A 16,683-nucleotide genomic window follows, 5' to 3' on the forward strand; every position below is an offset into this window, starting at 1 on the left:
TCGAACTCCCAACCTCAGGTGATCTGCCCACCTTGGCCTCCCAAAGTGCTAGGATTACACATGCGAGCCACCGTGCCTGGCCAAGAGGATTTTTTTTTCTTTTTTCTGAGATGGAGTCTCACTCTGTCACCCAGGCTGGAGTGCAGTGGTGCGATCTCAGCTCACTGCAACCTCTGCCTCCTGGGTTCAAGCAATTCTCCTGCCTTAGCCTCCCAAGTAGCTGGAATTACAAGCACCTGCCACCACAGTCAGCTTATTTTTTGTATTCTTAGTAGAGACAGCGTTTCACCATGTTGGCCAGGCTGGTCTTGAACTCCTGACCTCAGGTGATCCGCCCACCTTGGCCTCCCAAAGTGCTAGGATTACAGGTGTGAGCCACCGTACACAGTCAGGATTTTTTTTTTTTTTTTTTTTTTTTTTTTTGAGACAGTCTCGCTCTGTCACCCGGGCTGGAGTGCAGTGGTGCGATCTCGGCTCACTGCAAGCTCCGCCTCCTGGGTTCACGCCATCCTCCCTGCCTCAGCCTCCCGAGTAAGTGGGACTACAGGCGCCCGCCACCATGCCTGGCTAATTTTTTGTATTTTTAGTAGAGACAGCGTTTCACCGTGTTAGCCAGGATAGTTTGATCCTCTGACCTTCTGATCCGTCTGCCTCAACCTCCCGAAGTGCTGGGATTACAGGTGTGAGCCACCGCACCCGGCCCAGGATATTTTTTTTTAAAATAATAATAGTGCTGGGTCAACTGGACATCCATATGGGAAAAAAGAAGCCAAAACTAAAGAAGACATCCTCCACGATTTCACTGGCATAAAATGTGAAAACAGGCACAACTCATCCATGGGGCTAGAAGTCAAGTTCACTAGCAGTGGAGGGCAGAGACTACATGGGCAGATGCAGAGGATTCTGGGTATTGGTTACCCTGATGTGTTCAGTTTGTTAAAATTAATCGAGCTACGTGGTTACCATATGTGCACTTTTCTGTATGTATATTATACTTCAATGAATGGGTTTTTTTTTAAGGGTACAGTGTTACAGAAATGGAAACTGCCTTTTTGGAAAAAAAAAAAAAAAAGGCTTGGAGCTTAGAACAGACTGCTGATGGAGAAAAGCCTGATTTTAAGACATTAGAGAAGAGTCTGCGGCCCCAAGTTGTGGCCTGAACACCTGGTAGTGCACAAGTCCCTTTCTCAAACAGCCACCTCCCATGGTGCAGCGCCCAGGGCAAGGTAAGACACTGGAAGACAGAGGCTGCAAGACAGAGGCTGCGACCCCGCAATGACTTGGAGGGGAGGGCTGGCCCAGCCTTCCCCACACACTGCCCTCCAAAGCAGAACTGTCACGTCTGTTAGGGCTGTGTTTATGTCACCCAGCAACCCTGGAGAATCACTGCTTCCCCACTTTCAGTCCACGTGGTTCTGCTGGGCTGACCCCAGCCAGCAGCTCCAGTTTGGCTCAAGGCTGTGCTAAGACTGTCAGAGCCAATCCAGAGGCATTTAAGGGAACAACCGAGGGTTTGGGAAGGACCCTGAGCTGGCAGGATAGACGCCTGAAGCTGCTGTGGGCCCCTTCTTCACCCACCCTCCCTACCCTCCCATGGGGAGAAGCCTGCCAAGAATGAAGCGGAAAGAGGGAGTGGAAGTGGGAAGCAGAAAGGAGAAACAGACTCAACTTCTCAAGATCACTTTGGAGCATCCACACATATTTGTCCCTGGAGGTTACATGCTGAACTTACGACCTAAGCCTATGAATTCCCTTTTGCTTAGGACAGCTAGAGTTACATTTGTCACTTAGGTCACTTATAACAAATGTGCCCTATCACCACTCTCTGGAAGCCTGTGCGCAGCTCAGAGACCGAAATGGGCATAATTCCCCATGCCAACTGCAGTCAGCAGCCTCCCTCAGAGTCCAGAGCAGCTGTCCCTCTGCAAAGCACTTGAACATTCATCGCTCCATTTGACCATCACAGAAATACCAAGGGAGTGGGGCTGGATGACTGTTCCTGCTTTCTTTTTTCTGTTCTTTCTTTTTTTTTTTGAGACAGGATCTCGCTCTGTTGCCCTGACAGAGTGCAGTGGAGTGCAGTGGTGTGATCTTGGCTCACTACAGCCTCAAACTCCTAGGCTCAAGTGATCTGTCCCACCTCAGCCTCCTGAGTAGCTGGGACTACTGACGCATGCCACCAAGCCCAGCTAATTTTTGTGTTTTGGGGTTTTGTGGGGTTTTTTGTTTTGTTTTTTTTTTGAGACAGAGTATCGCTCTTGTTGCCCAGGTTGGAGTGCCACGGCCAATCTCTGCTCACTGCAACCTCTGCCTCCAGGGTTCAGGCAATTCTCCTACCTCAGCCCCTCAACTAGCTGGGATTATAGGCGCCCGCCACCATTCCTGGCTGATTTTTTTGTATTTTTAGTAGAGACAGGGTTTTACCATGTTAGCCAGGCTGGTCTCAAACTCCTGACCTCAGGTGGTCCGTCCACCTCGGCCTCCGAAAGTGCTGGAATTACAAGTGTGAGCCATTGCGCCTGGCCATTTTTGTGTTTTTTGTAGAGACAAGGTTTTGCCATGCTCCCCAGGCTGGTCTTGAACTCCTGGCCTCAAGCGATCCTCCCACCTTGGCCTTCCAAAGTTCTGGAACTACAGGTGTGAGCCACTGCATCGAGCCTGCATATCTTTGACATGCTTTTAGGTCAATTATTCTGGCTGGATCATCTGACACATCTGACACACCAGCCGGCTGCTTTCATCCTACACACAGACACCAGAGTTGGCGTCTACAAAACTTCAATCAAATGACCTCACTGCAGAGCCACTAGCATGGCGATCGTCAAAGACAGACAATAACAAGTGTTAGCAAGGATGTAGGGAAACCAGAACCCCCACACACTGCTTATGGGAGTGTAAAATGACACAGCTGCTTTGGTAAACAGTCTGGCAGTTCCTCAGTAAGTGAAACACAGTTACCACGTGATCCAGCAATTCTGCTCCTAAGGATATACCCAAGTGAAAATGTATGTTCAACAAAAACTTGTATGTGAATATTTTTAGCAACATTATTCATAACAGCCAAAAAGTAGAAACAACCAAAATGTCCATCAACAACTGTGGTCCAAAAACAAATGTTTTTGGATAAACAAAATGTAGTCCATCCATACAATGGAATATTATTCAGCCAAGAAAAAGAGTGAAGTGCTGCCTCGTGCTACAACATGGATGAGCCTTGAAAACATGACGCCAAGTGAAAGGAGCCAGACATAAAGGATTGTGTGTTCTATGATTCCATTTGAATGAAATGTCCGGAATCAGCAACTTCACAGACACACAAGGCAGATTAGTGGTCGTGCTAATCTGAGCGATGGGGGAACTGAGAGATACAGGGTTTCTTTTTGGGGTGATAGAAATATTCTGGAATTGAGTGGGGATGGTTATACAGCATTGTGAATATACTAAAACCAACGACTTGCGCCTTTTCTTTCCTGGGGAAAGTCTCACTCTGTCACTCAAGCTGGAGTGCAGTGGTGCGATCTCAGCTCACTGGAACCTCTGCCTCGCAGGTTCAAGTGATTCTCCTGCCTCAGCCTCCCAAGTAGCTGGTATTACAGGAATGTGCCCCTACACCTGGTGAATTTTTGTATTTTTAGCAGAGATGGGGTTTCGCCATGTTAGCCAGGCTGGTCTTGAACTCCTGACCTCAAGTGATCTGCCTGCCTCGACCTCCCACAGCGCTGGGATTATAGGTGTGAGCCACTGCGCCCAACCAACTTGTACATTTTAAAATGGTTAAGTGACAACTTTTATAGTATGTGAATATCATCTCAATTTTTTTTTTTTTTTTTTTTTTTTTTTTGAGACGGTGTCTTACTCTGTCACCTGGGCTGGAGTGCAGTGGCACGATCTTGGCTCACTGCAACCTCTGCCTCCTGGGTTCAAGCGATTCTCCTGCCTCAGCCTCCTGAGTAGCTGGGATTACAGCCACCCGCCACTACACCCAGCTAATTTTTTGTATTTTTAGTAGAGACGGCGTTTCACCATGTTGGCCAGACTGGTCTCGAACCCCTGACCTTGTGATTCACCCGCGTCAGCCTCCCAAAGTGCTGGGATTACAGGTGTGAGCCACAGCGCCCGGGCGCTCATCTCAGTTTTTTAAATGTGACCAGGTGCATGGTTCAAGACCAGCCTGGGCAACGTAGCAAGACCCCATCTCTACAAAAATAAATAACTGGGTGTGGTGGTACATGCCTGTGGTCCCAGCTATTCTCGAGGCTAAGGCGGAAGGATCACTTAGGCCCAGGAGTTGCAGGCTATGGTGAGTCATAATCATGCCGCTGCACTCTAGCTGGGACAAAAGCACGAGACTGGTCTCTAAAACATACAAATAAAATTAAATAAAAACGTTTCAAACCCATCCCAAGAAAATAATCAGATCACAGAGATACTCCCTTCACCCCACTTTAAAGCTCTCCAGTGGCTTTCCAACACACTAGAAGTCAAACCTAAATTCCCTACAGGGCCCTGGGAGGCCTTCACATCCCAGCTCCGGGGCCTCTGCCACCTCTTCTGCAGCTTTCTCACTCACTCACTCACTCACTCACTCACTCACTCAGTTCCTCCACACTCCAAGTTTATCCCCACCTTCTGGGTGCCCTTGCTCTTCCTTCAGCCTAGAATGTCTTTTCCCACAGCTGATTCTCATCAGTCAGGTCTCTGTTCAAATGCCCCCTTCATCCCAGAGAGGCCCTCCCTGACCACCCTGTCTAAAATGCAGCCCCACCACGTGCCATGCCATTATTCTGTTTATTTCTACATAGCCCTGTCACCATCAGAAAAGACATTGCATTTTATCACTATTATTTACTTTAGAGACAGGGTCCTGCTCTGTTGCCCAGGCTGGAATGAAGTGACGCAATCATGGCCTGCAGGCAGGAACTTCTGGGCTCAAGCAATCCTCCCGTCACAGCCTCCCAAGTAGCTACAACTACAGGCACACACCACCACACCTGGCTATTTTTTTTTTTTTTTTTGGAGACGGAGTCTCGCTCCATCGCCCAGGCTAGAGTGCAGTGGCGCGATCTTGGCTCACCACAACCTCTGCCTCCCAGGTTCAAGCTATTCTCCGGCCTCAGCCTCCCAAATAGCTTGGACTACAGGCGCCCGTCACCATGCCCGGCTAGTTTTTGTATTTTTAGTAGAGATGGGGTTTCACCATGTTGGCCAGGCTGGTCTCTAAATCTTGACCTTGTGATCCTCCCGCCTCAGCCTCTCAAAGGGCTGGGATTACAGGCGTGAGCCACCACCTCAGCCTACTGTTTACTTCTTGACTGCCTCTTGTACCCACCAAGAGAGCAGGGAACTTATCCATCCGTTCACAACTCTGACCTTGGCCACCAAGTAGCCAAAAAGTGTTTTTCTAGAAAGAATAGATTGATTGAACAACTGCCTGTAAGATGTGAAATGCCACCTACTACCTGGCCGAGCATCCAGAGTACTAAGTCATCAGCCACCTGCAGGTGCTCAGGGAGCTCATGTGCATTTGCTGAGCTCGAAGTTCCAAGGCCTGCCCCAGGCCGGTCCAGAACCCCAAGGAAGCAGGAGGAATAGCCCCTCCCTTCAAAAGCCTGAAAGTCTATGAGGGATCATAAAGCACCCAGTGTTTACCTGGCAACCCACAAACAAATGCGGAGGAGAGATCTCAGATTGCATCGCTGACACCCAGGCTGGAGGCAGTGTCCAAATGGGCCTCATAAAACTGCGTACTGGCAAACGCCCTCTGATACAGCTTCTTATGACTTTGCAATCCTACCTGTTCTCCAGGATGAAACGGTTGCAGCTCACACCTGCTCCTGCCTCCTCCCGTGGGGACTTTGTTTTCAGAGGCAGTTAAAAGTCTAAATGGGCAGGCGGTGACCGCCTCTTTCCCCTTCCCTACTTCAGCATCTCTGAGCCACACACACGGCAAGCGACTTACCCACTAGGAGTTTGACGTCTCGGACTGTGAAATCAGGGTCAGGCATCCTGGGGAAAGAGGAGCACAGACGTTTGGTGAGAGGCCAGAAACAACAAAGCTAGACTCTACCCTGGGCCCGGGGGGAAGCCATTTTTCCAAGAGAGGCCCTTTGCCCTCGGTTTGGGAACTCAAAATGAGACCATCCAGAGGGAGGGAAGTAGACCAGTTGATGTCTGCAGGGAGGGTCACCCCAGAACCACTGAGGCCCTTCCCTAACCTAAGAGGCAACTCAAACCTGAACCTCAGCAGAGGTTGGGACAACCACTGTCCACTCCATTTTTCCAGGGAAGCCGGAAGTGCAGGGTCAAAAGTAAAGGCCAGGGCTAGACATTCAAACGCCTGCTTTCTTTTAGGGTGGGTAGTCCTCTCTAGGTCTCTTTCTCCCTCTAGAAAATACTCTCCATAAGGAGTTGTATGCAAAGTGGGACGGACCCCTTTAAGTTCAGAGGGAAAAAAAGACACGCATTGTACCAGTTCCAGGGATGTGGTAATACGGGCTACAATTCACTATTAATTAACCATGATGCCCAAGGTTTAAATCCTACTCGTAGGAATGGACTCTTGAGCAAGTCTGGGAGCAGATGCTGGAGAGAGGCTGCCTGGAACGACACCCCAAGCCTCCTCCCCTACACCTGCCCAAGGGGCACAAACCTGTTCTTCCAGCCTGCCTCCCAGACCTCTCCCCCACCTGGAGCTCTGACAGATCTCAGTGAATGAAAACAGACATAGTGCAGGGGCAGGCTGCGGGGCAGGCAAAGAAAGGGGAGACACTGGCACCCCAGGAAACACACATAGTGGGAATCTGCGTAAGAAACATGTATCTAGGTGCCCTGGGTCTGGGCTTAGAGCCTGGCTAGTCCCTTTGCAGCTCAGGCTCTACCTCAGTCTCCTGATCTGGAGCAAGGGGAAGGAGGAGAGGTACAGTTCTCTGCAGGAGGTCACTGAGTATAACTGGGGTGGGTCAGGGGAAAAAGTCAACACTGCTTAATTACCCTATGTCCTCTCTCTGCCCAAAGTCCCTGCAAAAGACCAGTCTTTGGAGAGTGTTACCCCTTTGTTAGGCCTTGAACAAGGAGATGCTGTTCCCAGATCATGAAAAAAGATCCTTCTCAGTGATGAGAGGTGGGAAGAGGGTGGAAGAAATCCATCCCAAGCTATAAAGTATGTTAGGGAGGAAGACGGGGGAAGGAGCGATTAGTTGCAGCAACTTACTTAATTCCCAGTCCATCCTTTTCTCGAAATATCAGGGGAACCCTGAGAGCTTCTCTCTGTACGTACTCATAGTTGAAATCTGTTTGGATATTTGAATTAAAACAAGTTGGTTAAGTCATGAAGGAGCAAATGAACCGGGATCTGTTGGTTAGGGGAAGAAAACTGATGGACGAAGGGGCAGGGGGTCCAGGAGATGCAGGCACCAGCTGTACAGCAAAAGCTCCTTGGAAAATGATCGGGAAATGGATTAGGCAAAGCCCAAGAGAAGCCATGCCAGCGATCAGCTCCTCTGCCTACTCAGTCAGTCATTCTCGGCACGCCCCACCGGTCCAAACTTGTCAACCAACAGCCCAAAGCCAGCGAGGGTTGGGGAGGAAGACTCAAAAGAGCCCCGCACAAAAAGAGCCCCAGCCATTGCTGAGAAAGAGGGATAGACAGAGACACGCATCCCAAGCTGCGCTCAGAAAGTAAAGGGACTGCAAAATTGAAGAATGCCACCTGGGAGGATCTGAAGGCCCAGAGAGGAGGCTGGGAGGAGGGCCCTCATTGTAGCTGAGCATCAGTGAAAATCTTATTGTAATATCCTGCATAGTGAAGGGGAGGGGGGAAAAGCCGGTTTCCCTGGAAACTGTGTATTTGGTGCCAAAATAACTAGGGAACTGGGCACAGCTTTGTTGTCTTAAGAGTGAAATTCTGCTGTAGCCATCACAGTCTTTGCTTCAGCTGGATAACCGGGAGGGAGGCTCCCCAGGGGAAGGCTCTGTAAAGGGGGCATAGCAAGACCCAAGGAAAATTCATGGGCTCGCTCTCTCTCTGGGGTTTTTCTAGTACAGTCCCCAAATCCTTACCCAAAGTCCTGGAGGATGAAGGAGGCCTCTAATTTCTGTCCTTCCCCAATTCTGAAACCAGTGAATCTGACCCAACCATACACCCTTGAATATGAAGGTGATGGGGCTTGAGATAAATTCTCACATCCCCCAAATCCGCAGGTAACTAAAGTAATCCACAAGGTAAGAAGGCCTCTCCGACCGTCGGAAGGGAGACAGAAGAGGCCTCAGGCCACTGAAGCTGCTAGCCCAGGGAAACAGTTCACAGGGCAGCCTTGGGGGAGGAGGAGGCCAAGACAACTCCCCTCCGAAGAGAGACAGAGAACAAAACCCAAAGCCGGGGAAAGCCCTGACCTCAGCAGCTCAGATCCCCAGGGGCTCACAGTGAATGGGGATTCCTAAGGATTTAAAGGAAGAGAAGTTTAAGAAGCTTCTATTTTGAATCCAGGCTAAGGGCTCCTGTTTCTCAGCTCCTCCCTCAAGTTTTGGGGCCAGATCTGAATTAAAGAGCAAAGCCTTGGGCCCTCCCCTTTGAAAGATGCCGGGACAGCAGATCTAAGGATACGCGTTAGCTCTCCCTGCCTGGAATACCGGCCCTCAGACCCACCCACCCAAAGCACCCCATCCCCCAGGGTCAGCTTCAACTTCCTCAAATGAGCCTGAGAAAAAGCTCTGAAATCCTGGGCTGAGAATTCCTCCCAAATGACTAGGAAGTTTGCATATTGTTTGCACGTAGGATCCGCCAAACGACTCAACTCAGTAAAAACGGGGGAAGAAAGGAGAGGAATTAAAATTCCACTTATGCAGAGAAAATTTAAATCAGCTGGGACTAGCACCCTGCTCTAGGACCAGGCAGGCTGGGAGAAGTTTCTTCTTCCCTCCCCCAACAACTACCCCTCACCACCGGAGCCCAGTGCCCCAGGAGGCGATGGGCACAAAAGAGAAATCACAAAACTGCAAAGCTGGGAGTCTCTTCTCAGAGCTAACCCCACAGCCACAGCCACTCAACCAGAACCTGGAGGAGGGAAGCAGGCACTCCAGGTTATCAGCTCACTGAGGGATGGAAGGGTTTTCCAACAGGCGTGGGGGGAACAAAATAGAAACTTTGTAACTTAAAGGCAACTGAAATATCTGAAAAGGAAAAATGAGTGAAGGGCCTAGGAAAGCTAGGTAGGGCATGTTCAAAACCCCAATCCCGCAGGCAATGCGAGGTTCCTCAACCAGGAGCCACACTGGCTGCAGGCTGGGAAGGCCAGGGCTCTGGAGGCCTCAGAGGCAACCCAGGGCATCACCTTAACATCTGGAGGGTGACCCCCACCACCCTCGTAGTAGGAGAGCCAGGGAGAAACCCAGGCCATGAAGGTCTTCAAAACCCTGGAGGCGTCCCCAAATTTCGCTCTAAACTGGGTGGGCCTACAAGGAACAGAGCTCTCCAAGTCTCAGGCCTGGAAGAAGACCCATTTCCTCACTTCAAACTGCCAGGGGACAGGGATCTCCCCCAGAAGCCCGAAGGGAAGTCACCCCCTGACCCCAGCTCCTGGCTTCAACCTGTCAAGGCTGTAGCACTAGACAGCTCGGGCCCAGGTGGGGATTCAGGTCAACAGCTTCAGGGCGCATGAGGTCCCTGATCCAATCTGGCAGAGCCCACGGGGGAATGCGGCTCTGCAGACCCCAGGCCTAAGGGGGCATCATCCCGAACACCCGACGCGCCCCGATCACCAGTTCCTCACTGGCAGTCCCCGAGCGGGAACGGGATTGGGAAGGCTTCAGGCCTGGGGGGCCTCACCCCGATGCCCCAGGGGCGACCCGAACCCAGTTCCAGTTAGGCGGCGGCAGCGCAGGGAGAGCGACCGGCTCGGGGAGGGGGAGGACGCTGCGCTCCCGCCCTCCCTCGGTCCGCCTGTCCATCCCCAGGTCCCTCTGTCCGCCGGCCCCCTGGTTCTGCCCGCCCTGGGGCTGGTGGTGGGCGCGGGCCGGGCCTAGGCCCATGCCCAGCCCCCCTTACTGCCTGCCCTCCTCCCTCGCCACCCCACCCCACCCCCCCAGTGCTCGGCCTCGTTTCGTCACCGGATCCCCTGGAATGGGGGACGCGGGCGCGAAATACGAACCCAGCCACCGGCAGCTCCCTCCCCACGTGCGCTCGGCCCGCAGCGCAGAAGGCGGCCCGGGGAGGGGGCGCCTCACCTTTGCCCTCCATGGCATGCACGAAGTCCCCTTGGTACAGCTGGCTGCGAAGCTTCTCCTCCAGGCTGAAGCCGCGGACGCTGACGATCTCCTCCACGTCCGACAAGTCCTCGTTCTCGTCGTATCGCTGGCGGTCAATCGGGCGCTGCGAGGACCCAAACCAGAGAGCCCGGGACATTACTGGGGGTGCTGGAGGTTGCCTCTCAACCTGGGCCAGCACTAACAGGTGCAGCAGCCGCGCGCCCCCTGCACCCCACCATTGCAACCCAAGCAACTTTGCGCAATTGCCAAAGATGCTGAAAAGCAGGACAAGGAGAGGGGCCGGACCCCGGGGGTCCAGCTGCGCTCCACACGGGGTACTCCCCCCGGTGTCTTTGGAAGCCATTGAAGGGACATCTGGGGGCCCTCCCCTGCCCCCCGCCCCCGAAATGTGTTGGGCTTTGCCCACTCGGCCGGGAGCCTGGTTATGTAACCCGCGAAGGGGGCTCCGGACACGGGCTGGCGGGGCAAATGTAGGCCCCAGGAGGAGCCGCGGCGGCGCCCGGCTCGGCGGTAACAGCAGCCCCGGCGGCCGCGGCGGCAGAGCTGGGAAGCCGGAACCGGGGGCCGGCAGCGTTTCTAAAGCTGGAGCCGCCCCCGAGCTACCGGGGAAGCTGGAAAGCTGAAATGGAAGGGCTGAGACCCCAGCCGCCCCCGCCGCCCGCCCGCCAGTGCAAGAAGAGGAGGTGGGGGGAGGAGGATCGGGGCTTGGGAGGGGGAGAGGCAGACGGCCCGCCACAAAGCTCCGATCGGAGACCCCAAAACGCACCAGCAGCTGCCTCATCTCCCCACAAGCGCGCGCGCACACTCACTTCCTAAGGAGACTCCCCCACCACTCCCCGCATCCCCCTGCCTCCTCCCTCCACCGCCCAGCGCCCGGCCCCGCAGCCCCCCAGATTCCGGGCGAACCCCGAGCCCGCTCAGCCCCCCTCCACGCCTTTCCCCGATACCACCTCCCCACTTAAGTGTCTGAGACTCTAAGCCTCACAAGGGGCTGGAGGAGTAAGCAGCTTGCTTCCTTTTGCATGCAATTTATTATATTTTTTTTTCCCGGTCCTCTTGCAAAATACAGAAAAGGAAAGAAAAGGCAGCGAGAAACAACCAAAAAAAAAAAAAAGATCTATCATATGCCAGATACAGATTTGGAAAAAAAAAAAAAAAAAAAAAGCTACACACCAATCTTCTTCCAGAGTCTTTCTCTGCCTCCATTTTTTTAGGAGAGTTCACCAATTAATTGTCAACACTCCTGCCCCCTGCATTTTGGCCGAGGGGGGAAGGAGGGAAGACCAAAGAAAACAAACCAAAAAATAAATAAATAAAGCAAGCCAGAGCCGAGATCTACAAAGTTTTGCACCAACACTTAGGCAGATCCGTTTGCAAAGTCCTAGGAAACCATTTTCAGCAGTTGTGGGGGGGGGAGGCGTCGACGTCATAATCCCCGGAACGTAAACATTGTTGCCGATCGCGCTCGGAGCCCGCGGCCGGGCTAGTGGGGGGGCTCTCGGCCCGGGCTTGAGGGGGTGGGGACGGCGGCCCGAGGAGGTGTGGGGCGGGGAGGGAGCCCGGGAGGCACCGGGCGCCGTTAGCGCCCTGGCATCGCTGTTTTGTTGTTGGGTCACGAGTGCTCCTCTGCACGCAGGCGCCGCCGCCGCCCGGGAGTTGTGTGCAGAGCTGACTTTTGGAGGGCCGAGTTGCAGGCGGCGGGCGCATCCCGGAGATGGCGGGGCAGGGAGGGAGGGAAGGAGGAGGGGGCGGGGAGGGAGGTGCAGATTTGCACGGCTGGCCTCAGCGGGAGGCGCGGAAATGCAAGCTGAGCATGCTGGCGTGAAAGCCCCCGGGGCCTGGCACCCCCAAAAACGACCCCCCACCTCCGTTCCTGCCCCTGTTGCCCAGGGCTACCCCTCTTCCTCTTCTTTCATCCATCCCTCCCCCAACATTACCTGTGTGGCCGACTCAAATTCATAGCATTTTGTATATCTAATTGTTTCCTTTTTTTGCTTTTCTGCTGCATGTCTTTTTCGTGAGGGGTGATCCTCTGCAGATCCCCCCATTTGCGGACCTGCCATATGGAGGAGGCATTTGTGGGGCTCAGAAGGAAATTAGCTCGGCTCCATACCTATAAGGACTGCCTAACTTTTAAACTCCCGGCACTCAAAGATGTGGACACACACACGTACAGGAAATACAGCCAGACCAGAGCCTTTGCAGACCGCAGCTGACCGGAAGACGTTGCCTTTCATTCATTCATTCTGCACGCTTCTGTGGAGTCCTTTACTAGGCGACCAGCCCTGAGACAGAAGTTGGACATTTTTTAAAGGTTCTTGCGCTCAGCAAGGGGAGCAGATAGATACTCAGGAGCGAAAGACGAAGAGAATTGGATCTGGCGCCTCCTAACGCAGCCCGCACAGGAGCGAAGGGTAAGCCCTTGTTGGCCATTTATAGGAGAAAAGTCGGTGGAAAGGTGCATAGTGCTCTGGGATGGGTGGGGGGAACTCTGGTGCCCCTTGATTAATCGTATAGGGCTTTTTAGCGGAGGTATCGGCACCCTCCATACATGGGTGTCATTAGGTCCCTGTCCACTTACTAATGTTTTTGACTACCCCGGCACTGGTCCTGCCTGGGTTGCCTTGTCCTCACTTCATGAGCAACAGTCAGGTGGACTGGGCTTGAGAAAAGCTGGCCCTAAACATTCCTCCAGCCCCAGCTGCGGCGCCCTGCTAGGCCTGATCTTGGGGGTAAAGATGCTGATAAAATGACATGGCAAGAGGGCGACAATAAAGGGACATCGTAGACCGTAGGCTTTGAGCCTGACATTTTATTTCTGCCATTAACCCTGTGGGATAGTTAGAGCAGGTCATTTTGCACATGGGAAAACTGAAGCTTAGAGAAATTATAAATCTGAATGATTGCCGTGCTCCCGTATGGTCCCCAGGCTATCAGACAGACCTGTGGGGAGGACGTGGCTTCCCCACCGGGAGATTGGATGTCACTGTCAGCATCGTATTGGCCATCCTAAGAGACAGCTTAGCTTCCCCCTCACTCACCTTAAAAGTTTCCTGTCCTATCTGTCTGTAGTCTTTCCCACCCACCCCCAAAGGCTACTCTTTGAAGTTTGTTTTCATTCATGTTCACTAGCTGTAAAAATCTTCTAAGCAGGGATGAGGCTGGGAAACATCAAAATTTGTTTCCCAACTGAAATCGCCCACATTGGCTACTGCGTCCAATCAGTAGCCCTTAGCGTGAGTGCTGCGGGTTATGCCTTCAGTCCGTCCAGAACCATGGACCATTTTATTTGTTCCTGTCTGTCTCACAAGAACCCATTAAGGGAAATCGTGTTGTTCGTTCCTATCTTGCAAAGGAGGAAATTAGGACTAAGAAAAGCAAAGCCACTCACCCAGGATCACAAAGCGTGTATGTGCCGCTGCCAGGGCTCACACTGGAGCCTGGCTTGGCCGTCACGTGCTCTTTTTTTTTTTTTTTTGTAACTTACCAGCCTCACTACTGCCCCATAATGAAATAAACATGTTCAAAGGAGGCTGCATGGGCTGGAGAGTGATGCAAAGTGAATTAAGTGAAATAAGGCAAAAAAAAAAATACATATATATAAATATATATATATATATATATATAGAATGCTTGATCTAATTAATTCTTTTTTCTCCCTGAGGCCCGTCTTTCTCTCCAAGTGGCCTCATGGTGGCCTCAAAAGCTGGCATCAGAAAAAGCTCCAATGGCAGCCACCTTAGTGTAAAAAGTTGTTACAGTTAAGTCATCTATCACCTCCATGAAGAGTTCCTGGCCTGTCAGAGTGGGAAGGGGCTGGGTAGTCACCTAATTTAATCCCCTCCCTTTACAAACCTCGAGGAAACCACAAATACGAGAAAAGAATGGGCCAGCCAGGGGTTTGTTCCCCTTGGCCTCCCGTAGAATGCCTGTCCTGCCACCAGGTCCTAAGTGGCCACTCAATAAATGTTGGGCCCTTGATGAATCACCTTCCCCCTCGATATTTGCATTTTCTCTTTATCAGTAATTGGCAGATGAAAGGCTTTGTCCTCCAGTTGAAAGAATTCCAAGCATTTGCTCAAAGCGGGGGAGGAGGTTATTTTGGACCAAAGGGGGAAGGGCCAAGACCCTGGAGCTCCCAGTGTTGGCTAATTGTCCCAGAGAAGTGGAGAGTAGGTGAGGGAAGAGAGAAGGTGAAGGTGCTTATCCCAGAGATGTACTTTTTCTTGCAGGAAAATACCAGGCCGGTTGTATTGGAAACATAATAATGATTTCCTGGACCCTCCTGCTCGATCTTACAAAAGGCCCAGTCAAATCCTGCCTGAGTTACCCCCATTCATTCTTCATTCATCAAAGGCTGATTGAGCAACTCTGTGCCCAAAGACAGAGCGGCTAGAGAAAGCAAGATGCAGCTCCGATTGGGGCATACTCGGGGCTGGGTAGAATGATGGACCTGCATCTTCCCAAGGAAAGGGCGGACACTGGATGGAGCTCTCAGAAACCAGAATCTTGGCCGGGCGCGGTGGCTCAAGCCTGTAATCCCAGCACTTTGGGAGGCCGAGACGGGTGGATCACGAGGTCAGGAGATCGAGACTATCCTGGCTAACACAGTGAAACCCCGTCTCTACTAAAAAATACAAAAAACTAGCCGGGCGAGGTGGCGGGCGCCTGTAGTCCCAGCTACTTGGGAGGCTGAGGCAGGAGAATGGCGTGAACCCGGGAGGCGGAGCTTGCAGTGAGCTGAGATCCGGCCACTGCACTCCAGCCTGGGCGACAGAGCGAGACTCCATCTCAAAAAAAAAAAAAAAAAAAAAAAAAAAGAAACCAGAATCTTGTTAAGAAATTGAAATTGTTCTCATATTCATACATGATTATCATAGCTCCTGATTTTTCTTTTTTTTTTTTTTTTTTTTTTTTTTGAGAGAGGGTCTTGCTCTGTTGCCCAGGCTGGAGTGCAGTGACACAATCTCAGCTCACTGCAGCCTCCAGCTCCTGGACTCAAGCAATGCTTTCACCTTAGCCTCCCAAGTAGCTGAGACTACAGGAGTGCACCACCATGCCCAGCTAATTTTTGTATTCTTGGTAGAGACAGGGTTTTGCCATGTTGCCCAGGCTGGTCTCCAACTCCTAGGCTCAAGCGAGCCTCCCACCTCGGCCTCCCAAACCGCTGAGATTACAGCCATGAGCCACCACACCTGGCCCTGTTTTGTTGGGTTTTTTTTTTTTGTTTTTTTTTTTTTTGAGACAGAGTCTTGCTCTGTGCCCCAGGCTGGAGTGCAGTGGCGCGATCTTGGCTCACTGCAAGCTCCGCCCCGACGGGTTCACGCCATTCTCCTGCCTCAGCCTCCCGAGTAGCTGGGACTACAGGCGCCCGCCACCTCGCCTGGCTAATTTTCTTGTATTTTTAGTAGAGACGGGGTTTCACCATGTTAGCCAGGATGGTCTCGATCTCCTGACCTCGTGATCCGCCCGTCTCGGCCTCCCAAAGTGCTGGGATTACAGGCTTGAGCCACCGCGCCCGGCCGCCCTGTTTTGTTTTAATTTAGGGATATCAAATCATTCCGTATCAGCATATATAATTACCTTATTCTTTTTAATGATTTCATAGCATTTCATTGGGCATATACATGATGCAAGAATGATTTAATTAGTTCCCTTTTAGATGGTTTTCAGTCTTTCTATTGCAAACAGAGCTATAAGGGATTGCAGCTTTGTGCTTGAGTCTGTCAGTAGAATATATATCTGAAAGTGAATGTCTGTGTCTCAGGATTCCTACCCTATCACCAATTATTTGTCCTTGAGAAGTTTATTTGTAAGATCTGAGCAGGTGGGACAACCTCAAATCCAACTGGTATCCCCAGGAGTCTACGCAGTGCCATGCTCTTGGCAGGCACTCAGAGAGAGTGGTTTAAGGGCTAACACTGCAAGTGTTCACACTGTAACCAGATGGCCTCTTCTAGGAAACCTTTGCTGATATCCTTGGCCCCCTTTCTCCATGAACCTTCATTCATTCCTCAAACGTCGTGGAAGGTTGATTAGAGGGAGCCTGCATCGAATCAGCCCCTTAGGTGTATATAGCCTGGTAGGTCAGTGAAAACAAATTCCGGAAAGCACTCTAAGGCTGCGCTGTCTGATGGGATACACTAGCTACATACAGCTACTTAAATTTAATCAAAATAAAATGTAAAATTCAGCTCCTTAATCCCAGTACCTACATTTGAAGGGGCTAGAAGTGACAGCACTGAACGGTGCAGACATAGAATATCCCTATCATTGGCCGGGCGCGGTGGCTCATGCCTATAATTCCAGCATTTTGGGAGGCTGAGGCAGGTGGATCACCTGAGGTCAGGAGTTCAAGACCAGCCTGGCCAACATGATGAAACCCCCGTCTATATTAAAAATACAAAAATTAGACGAGCA

At 51.7% G+C, this 16,683-nt stretch overlaps 2 protein-coding genes across 7 annotated transcripts in view; one reads left to right on the forward strand and one right to left on the reverse strand.

Annotated features, from left to right (window-relative positions):
• KDM2B (lysine demethylase 2B) overlaps window positions 1-12,606 on the reverse strand; it is a 155,983-nt gene extending 143,377 nt beyond the window's left edge. For 2 of the 6 annotated variants that reach the window (XM_050747866.1, XM_050747862.1), the window contains exons 1-4: window positions 12,201-12,606; window positions 10,222-10,366; window positions 7,211-7,289; window positions 5,960-6,006 (exon numbers count right to left, since the gene is read on the reverse strand). In XM_050747866.1, coding sequence (XP_050603823.1) covers window positions 5,960-6,006; window positions 7,211-7,289; window positions 10,222-10,366; window positions 12,201-12,326 — 397 coding nt within the window. In that variant the 5' untranslated portion in view covers window positions 12,327-12,606. Of the gene's footprint in view, window positions 1-5,959; window positions 6,007-7,210; window positions 7,290-10,221; window positions 10,367-11,029; window positions 11,065-11,436; window positions 11,870-12,200 lie in introns of those variants that run through there. The other 4 variants (XM_050747871.1, XM_050747863.1, XM_050747864.1 and 1 more) reach the window with 3 other exon arrangements.
• The window catches only part of PSMD9 (proteasome 26S subunit, non-ATPase 9), a 405,206-nt gene that overhangs the window by 54,616 nt on the left and 333,907 nt on the right, over window positions 1-16,683 (forward strand). The window lies entirely within an intron of this gene.

The sequence above is a fragment of the Macaca thibetana genome, chromosome 11 (genome assembly GCF_024542745.1).
Source record: "Macaca thibetana thibetana isolate TM-01 chromosome 11, ASM2454274v1, whole genome shotgun sequence".
In the NCBI taxonomy this organism is placed as follows: Eukaryota; Metazoa; Chordata; class Mammalia; order Primates; family Cercopithecidae; genus Macaca; species Macaca thibetana.